At 40.8% G+C, this 8670-nt stretch overlaps 1 protein-coding gene and 1 pseudogene across 1 annotated transcript; one reads left to right on the forward strand and one right to left on the reverse strand.

Annotated features, from left to right (window-relative positions):
• Window positions 1-3196, reverse strand: part of LOC106794777 (kinesin-like protein KIN-14M) — a 17966-nt pseudogene extending 14770 nt beyond the window's left edge.
• Window positions 3197-6034: 2838 nt separating this feature from the next.
• On the forward strand, window positions 6035-8424 carry LOC102660871 (uncharacterized). The gene is made up of 2 exons (XM_014762660.1): window positions 6035-7351; window positions 8263-8424. The coding sequence occupies exons 1-2, from the start codon at window positions 6035-6037 to the stop codon at window positions 8422-8424; spliced, it is 1479 nt and encodes a 492-aa protein (XP_014618146.1).
• Window positions 8425-8670: the final 246 nt, after the last annotated feature.

Raw genomic sequence — 8670 nt, forward strand, 5'->3', positions numbered from 1 at the left:
AGAAAGAAGACCCTCAGAGATGCCCGAAAGGCAGTCAGCTGCTTCTGGCGGTCGACTCTAGTAGGACCCTAACACGTAATTACAAAACAAAAGTGAAAGGAAATGATATTGCCCTAGTAGACGAGGAAGAAGCACAGATTGGTGGTGATCGTGCTAGTGCAACCTCGAATAAAGCTGAGATTATAACGAGGAGGCACGGAAGAAAACACAGAAGCATAAACCAAAGAGGGTGGAGAGTGTCAATGCTGATGTAGAAGCCTTTGGTGATCACTCGGAAATTCTGATTGCTCTATGCATTGTGAAGCTGAAGTAGTAGAACATACGAACAAAGGAGATACAGGCCATCAAAATTTGGCATTGGACAATAAGACAGGAGATTCAACTATGCTGAAGATGGGAGATTCAGCTAAAGTTGTGATAAAACAAGACATGAAGGGAAGAGAGCATAAATATGGGTTTAACAACAATGAACGTGAGAAGCCAGAGAAGAAAAGGGTGGTGGATGATGAAACTGGCGACAAACATGAGCTGGATGAAGTCCTAAGGAAGCAAATTGAAACAAAAAACCGATGCCTCAATAAGAGAAAAATGTAGTTGTCACTTACTAGGTTTGGTGACCTCTGTCTCTGCAGAAAATTACATTAGCCGATGTTAATCAATTCTCCTTCATCATGATCATTTCGATTTGCATGAACGTCGTCAGCTTCTTCTTCTCCGACAATGTTACCAGTGATTTGAGCGGTCAAAGGACTAACATAGGTGTCCATGTATGAATCATCATCTTCTACATTAACACCAACTGTTTTGCCCTGCAGAACCACGCACCACCTTTCATCACAAGGGTCTTGCACGTAAAATACTTGTCTAGCTTGTTCTGCCATGATGAAAGGGTCATTGTGGTAACCAAGTTTCTTTAGATCTACCAGGGTAAATCCTATATCATCGGTGCGCACACCGGTGTTGCTGTCAACCCATTTACATTTGAAAACACATACTATAAATTTCACATAATTAAGCTTCCAAATTTCATCAATGAACCCAAAGTAAGGGATGGAAGCTACACAGGGATTCGCGTCATTGACACTTGCAAAGTGTTGAGATTCATCCCTTAGGGTGACCCCGCTGTTCTGCATTGTACTTTTGTCATTTGTGCTTTTGTGTAAAATGAATACCTGTTTATGTCGTATCCTTGCCAGGTTATAACATTTCTTTTAGGCCCATCTGCTAGTTTTCTTAATGTTTTTGAAGCATTCTCATCTGCAAAGATTGTATCTTTAAACCAATCACAGAAAGTTTTGTTATGCTTTTTCAACACCCAATTCTTTGACATTTTCGGATTATTCTGTTTGACTAAAGCTTCGTGCTTAACTATGTATGGCAAAACTTCATTACTGTTGTTCAAGACATACAAGTGAGCTTGTAACAAATCTTCTACACTTGGAGTGATTACCTGCAGTCCTCTTGAACCCTTACCACCCACTCTGTCATCATGCCGACACTCAGGAAGCCCAACAGCTTTAGCCTTCTCTGAGTATTCTGAACAAAATTCAATGGCTTCTTCTGCAATGTATCTCTCAACATTAGATGCTTCCGGACGATATAGATTCTTTGTATACCCTTTTAAGAACCTCATGTATTGCTCAACCGGGTACATCCACCGTAGATAAACAGGACCACAACATTTGATTTCTCTGACCAGATGCACAATCAAGTGAATCATGATGTCAAAGAAAGCAGGGGGAAAATACATCTCCAACTGGCACAGTATAATTGCGGCCTCATTTTCCAACTCATCAAACATTACTGGATCAATCACTTTGCTACATATAGCATGGAAGAAAAAGCACAGGCGAGTTACCGTGAACCTGACTTTGTTTCGCAAGATGTCTCGTATAGCCACGGCTAACAATTGTTGCATGAGCACGTGACAACCGTGAGACTTTAACCCTACAAGCTTAAGCTCCTTCAACTGCACAAGGCTCTTAATATTTGAAGAGTATCCTTGTGGAACCTTCACCCGACGAAGACACTGACAAAAACTTATCTTCTCCTTCTTGGACAAAGTATGGCAGGCTGGGGGCAAGTAAATTTTCTTCCCATCAGACCTTGGATGCAACTGTGATCTTATACCCATATCAGCTAGATCTTGACGGGTATTCAAGCCATCCTTCGTCTTGCCTTGAATGTTAAGGAGCGTCCCAATCACACTGTCACAAACATTTTTCTCCACATGCATAACATCAATACAATGTCTAACGTCAAGATCACACTAGTACGGAAGATCAAAGAAAATGGACCTCTTCTTCCATATGCAACTCTGACTTTTATCCTTCTTTTGGGTCTTCCCAAATACAGTGTTCAGGTGTTGAACCTGCTGATATACCTGCTCACCAGTGAATGGTATCGGCACAATATCATGCTCTTGACTTCCATTAAAAGCTTTTCTCAGTCGTCTGTAAGAATGATTAGGTGTTAGAAAGCGGCGATGCCTACTATAGACTGTTTTTCTCCCATGTTTCAGTTGTGTGTAACTTGTATTTTCTTCACAGATGGGGCATGCATGATGACACTTAACACTGTAACCGCTGAGATTCCCATATGCTGGGAAGTCATTAATGGTAAAAAAAGCATTGCACGCATTTCAAACGTCTCCTTGCGAAACGCATCAAACACTACAACCCCCTCGTCCCACAACTTTCTCAGATCTTCAACCAACGGACTTAGATAAACATCAATGTCATTTCTTGGCTGTCTTGGGCCCGATATCATCATAGACAACATCATGTATTTTCGCTTCATGCACAACCAAGGAGGCAAATTGTAAATTACTAGCAGAACTGGCCATGAATTGTGTTGAGTGCTTAAGGTGCCATATGGATTCATTCCATCATTGGCTAGTCCAAGTCAAATATTTCTTGGCTCATTCCCGAAATCCGGATACAAACCATCAATCTTCTTCCACTGGGAGCAATCAGCCGGATGACGGACCATTCCATCAGAAATCCTTCCATTTGCATGCCATGTAAGGTCTTTTGCGTCGTCCTCATTAGCAAACAAACGCTTAAACCTTGGAATGATTGGAAGATACCACAAAACCTTCGCTGGGGGGCCCTTGTTGGAGTTCATCATCAGAATTGCTTTCCTCTTCATCCTTCACTTTGTACCGTGCAGTCCCATAGACAGGGCATTTGGACATTTCTTGGAATTCATGCCTGTAGAGTATGCAATCATTGGGGCAAGCATGAATCTTCTAATACTCCATACCCATGGGACACAATATCTTCTTCGCCTTATAGTAACTTTTAGGCAGTGTGTTGTCCTCTGGAAGCATATTGTGCACTACCTCAAGCAGTGAGGTGAAACTTTTGTCACTCCACCCATACCTGGCCTTCACATTAACCAGAATTAACACCGCAGACAACAGGGTTAAGGAATTCTTGCACCCTATATACAAAGGCTTCTTTGAATCACTCTGCAATCCTTCATACACAAGGGCGTGTGCTTGTTGAAAACACTCTTGTCCAAGGTCACGAATCATGTCTTCCAAGCGATCTCCCATTTCTACATCAAACGGTTCAGATTGGGACCCAGTATGCATGTCAGTCACTTCACCATGCCATATCCACGTCGTGTAATTCTTCTTCATCCCATCACACAATAGATGGTCCCGTATGTCGTCAAGTAGTTGTCGTCTTCCATTCAAACAGTTGATGCAAGGACAATAATATTTTCCTTCTTCATTCGGTCGACCTCTTTCTAAAGCAAATTGCAAAAACTGCTCGACGCCATCCTCATATTCTAGGCTCATGCGACTTTGATTGATCCAACTTCGATCCATCTAAGCAAATCCATGGATGCAAATCTCACTTTTTTATTTATAGGTGTGGCCCTATCCCATTTAGGAAGACTGTCTTTTATGTTAGCCTCAAACGTCATGGTTAGCATTATTTTGAACAATTTGAGTAAATTTCAGCAGCATTTCGTATTGGTCTCCAAGTACACGACATGACATCGGTGAAACGAATTTCACGATAATCAAGTATGCACTCAGAGAACAACTTGAAATGCATTCAACCGAAATTTCATCAAATTAATCAAAATAATAATAACCTAACCGAATGAGTCTAACATAAAAATACAAGTCTCCCCAAACTGTCCAAACGGACAATTCAAGACTAAATACAATGACTAATGCAAACTATCCGCAAGAATCATTGCATTCAGTCTCAAATGGGAATCTACGATTCACTCAGCATGAACAACAGTTATTTATATAGCAAATTACATTCAGCACGTATAACAACATTCATGACATACAAGAACATTCATGACGTACAAGAACATACAAGGACATCAACAGTTGTGTGTGTGTGTGTGTTTTGTGTTTGTCTCTTTATGTGTGTGTGTGTGTCTGTCTGTCTATGTGTGTGAGTGTGTTTGTGTATGTGTGTGTCTGTGACTCAGTGTGTGTGTCTTTGTGTGTGTGTCTGTGGCTCAGTGTGTTTGTTTGTTTGTCTGTCTCTTTATGTGTGTGTGACTGTGTGTGTGTGTGTGTGTGTGTGTTTGTCTCTTTATCTGTGTGTGTGTGGGTGTGTGTGTTTATGGTTGTCTCTTTATCTGTGTGTGTGTGTGTGTTTGTCTCTTTATGTGTGTGTGTGTCTGTCCATGTGTGTGAGTGTGTTTGTGTATGTGTGTGTTTATGACTCAGTGTGTGTGTCTTTGTGTGTGGGTCTTTGTGTGTGTCTATGACTCAGTGTGTTTGTGTCTTTGTCTGTGTCGTTATGTGTGCGTGACTCTGTGTGTGTGTGTGTGTGTATCTTTATGTCTGTGTATGTGTTTGTGTTTGTGTCTGCGTGTGTTTGTCTCTATGTGTGTGTGTTTGTGTATCTGTGTGTGTCTCATTGCAGGGTAGCAAAGGATCACTAAATTGTAATCATTCTGAGCCCTCTTGATGAGGGAAGCAATATGAAAGTAACCTATACACGCTTTTTGTGTGTCAGTATTTGTGTGTGTGTTTTTTTGTGTTCTTTTGTGTGTACGGGTGTGTGGCTGAGTATGTGTCAGTGTGTGTGTCTTTCTGTGTGTGTGTGTGTGAGTGTTTCTCTGTGTGTGTGTGTGGGTGTGTGGCTGTGTATGTGTGTGTGTGTGTGGCTGTGTGTGTGTGTGGGTGTGTGGTTGTGTATGTGTGTATGTGTGTGTGTGTGTGTGTGTGTGTGGCTGTGTGTGTGTGTGGGTGTGTGGCTGTGTATGTGTGTGTGTGTGTGTTTCTGTGTGTGTGTGTGGCTGTGTGTGTTGAAGATGCAGCAAGATCTCAGCTGCAGCAAGGACTTAAAATAAATTATGGGAAGAGCAGCTTTGGGGTGTTGGGCCAATCTGAACAATGGAAATTGCAGGCTGCCAATTATCTGAATTGCAGAATCATGCCTCTGCCTTTCTCTTATTTGGGAATACCAATCGGGGCTAATCCAGAGGAGGTTCCTATAGGGTGGTGGCCTTGATCAGAAGAAAATTGCATGGGTTAAATGGGACTACTGGACAGCAGGCTAAAGGGTAAGCACATCATGAAGGAGGCAAATAAACAAATATATGATAAGGAAGACAGAGCTGAACAGCAAGCTAAGTCCATACAATGTGGGCCTCAAACTTACTTGGACCATACCCCCTCTACTCATAAAAAACCTACGGGAGGTAATTGACAGGTATATTCCCGGGGAAGCTGGTCTAATAGGAGACATCAAAGGAGTGGAAGCTTTGAAGGAAACCATATGCCACTAAGTATCATACAACAGAGCAGCAGCAGAAATAGTTCAGGAACTGCAACAGGAAATATCAGTATAGATCTACAACAGGAGGCAAGTGGAGGTTATACTCAGACCCAGCAAGTTGCTAAATTGTGAAAAATGATCCAGCAATTAGGGGTGACCATTGGAGACAATCAAGAGGTCCAACACAAGGAAATTTTGCAGAAATTAAGTAGTATGGAAACCAGAGACAGATTGGAAGCTGAGAGGATGGGAGCACATGTCAGGGACCCATGAATATAGCCTCTTATAATGTTAGAGGTCTGGGGAAGGGAGTGAAATGGGCTGCCATAAGGAGATTAATAAATAAAGAAAATATTCAAATGATCTGTCTGCAGGAGACTAAGAAAGACAGCATTGATAAGACATTATGTCAGGCTATATGGGGAAGTGATGAAGTTATGTGGGAGATGCAACCTGCAATCAATTCAGCTGGTGGCATTTTATGCATGTGGACTGAATCAGTTTTTAGGCTACAAAACAAGGTTACTGGAACTGGATTCATTCTCTTGGAAGGAGTCTGCACCAGAGAGGCCCTAAAAATATGCATAGTGACAGTATATTCTCCTTGTGATATACATAACAAGAGACTATTATGGAATTCTGTGAGACAATTGAAACAAGCATCTCAAGTAAGACTGTGGTGTGTGCTTGGGGATTTTAACTGCATAAGGAATCCAAATGAAAGAATGGGAAAAACAGACAGGTCAGTGGGAGACAACAGTATGCAAGAATTTAATGAATGGATTGAAGACATGGAGTTATTGGAGGTTCCAAATGTGGGCAGACAATACACTTGGTTTAGGCCAAATGGTGAATCTAAAAGCAGGTTAGACAGGGCTTTAATATCCCCTGAATGGAGGGAGACTTGGCCAGAAAGTGTGCAGTTCACTCTATCAAGAAATGTTTCAGATCATTGCCCCATCCTTATCAAAGCTAATAATGTGGACTGGGGTCCTAAACCCTTCAGGATTTTAAATTGCTGGCTAACAGATAAGTCTTTCAGTGATGTAGTCAAGCATTGTTGGAATTCTGTCCAAGTGTCAGGATGGGGAGCTTATGTATTGAAGGAAAAATTCAAAAGGTTGAAGTGCAGACTAAAGACATGGAACAAGGAAGAATATGGGGATAGTTTTAAAAAAGTGCAGCAGCTGGAAATGGAGCTTAATAAATTAGAAGAGGACACATTGCATAGACAGATGACTGACTTGGAAGTTTCAAGAAGAAAGAAGTTGCAGGAAGACTGGTGGATGGCTGCCCAAGCACATGAAGCCTTGCTAAGGCAGAAATCAAGATCAAGATGGCTAAAAGAAGGAGACTGCAACACTAAATTTTTCCATATCAGGGTGAATGCAAACAGAAATAGGAATAGCATCAAAGGACTTCTCATTGAAGGTGTGTGGACTGATGACCCAAATAAGGTGAAAGAAGAAATCGGATCCTTCTTCTCTAACAGATTTCTAGAAGCAGATTTTCAGAGACCTAAAATTGATGGCATCTTCTTCAAATCCTTAGACCATCAGCATGTGCAGGTTGCTGACACGACAGAGGTTGCTGACACGTCATGCCAATTTTGCAGGGACAGTGAGGATGATGCAATTTTCATTCTTTGGACCTGGCTTAGGAACTTTGAGAAAGGCTTCATAGAACATTTTAATCACTGTTGCAATAGTATTAGACAAGCTTTTCTGTACTAGTAGAGGACACAATTTTGGCTACTAGTTTTGTACTTTTCTTAGGTTTCTATAGAGTGGTCCTCTAATCTGGCAGATGCCTTTATGTAATTAGAAAGGGAATGTACTGGCTGAGACCTCTTCCAAGAGGTGCAGCACATATGTACTTAAGTCAGGGGTTGTAGCTGGTACTTAATTCATCTTGTGTACCAGCTATGTTCAAAATATATTTGTACTCACAGTACCTCTGGTACTCTTTCATCTATCTAATACATATCTATTTTTGCTGAGCAAAAAAAAATTATCTTTGCTGATAAAAAAAAAAATAAGTACACTGCCCCTAAAATACCAACATTATACTCACTACTGTTCAGCTTGCCATAATTTATATAAAAAACAATATAATCCTCATACAAATACAATCATGCAAGCATATTTCAAAACTTAAAATAGGAATAAACAACTCTGAACAAATTAACTTATGTAGACTTGGCAAATTTGTTTTCACTAATATTAGTAGGTCATCACCACTGCAGTAGAATTTAAGTTAAATTTAGATAAGTACCTTATGAAGAGGCCATCTACCTTGTCACACCTAATAAGTTACAATTGAAGAAATTTCTGCATGTATAATTGAACAAATTTGTTATCAAACTTCTGTGTGTGTGTGTGTGTGTGTGTGTGTGTGTGTGTTTGTATGATGAGTGTGTGTGTGTGTGTCATGAGTGTGTGTGTCTCTGTGTGTTATGTTTCTAATTTAAAGTTCTAAGCTGTTTATTTTGTCTCAGGATGATGATGATAACACTGTTCTCCATATAGCAGCAGAAACAGCAAAAATGATACGTGAAAATCCTGAATTAAGCTCATTGTATTGCTTTGGGAATCCTAATGCTGATGTATTAGTCAGAAACTACTGCCAAGTTGCAGCTCTGCGCACTCATTGTCATTAGATTTTGATAATTTATATCACTTGCAAAGCATGACAGCAAGTTTTCTTTTGGATTGAATTTCCTTTAATTTCTATATTAGTAACACTTGAGGTATAAGTTTGGGAGATATAAGGCATGCACCCCCTCTCCCAAATTCACCCCCCCCCCCCCCCCCCCCAAAACAATTTTTTTAAGGGGCCACTGGGACCCTGGGCCCCTTTTGGGAAAAAAAAGGGAACTATAAAGGGGGGCTCTTTCCCCTAACCC

The sequence above is a fragment of the Glycine max genome, chromosome 10 (assembly GCF_000004515.6).
Source record: "Glycine max cultivar Williams 82 chromosome 10, Glycine_max_v4.0, whole genome shotgun sequence".
NCBI classification, from domain to species: Eukaryota; Viridiplantae; Streptophyta; class Magnoliopsida; order Fabales; family Fabaceae; genus Glycine; species Glycine max.

What these genes read in the sequence shown, in the direction of transcription:
- LOC102660871 (XM_014762660.1), top strand. Translation starts at nt 6,035, where the DNA reads ATGAATATAGCCTCTTATAATGTTAGAGGTCTGGGGAAGGGAGTGAAA. An exon ending in AGGTTGCTGACACGACAGAG is followed by an intron (nt 7,352 to 8,262) that starts GTTGCTGACACG and finishes ATTTTGTCTCAG; the next exon opens with GATGATGATGATAACACTGT.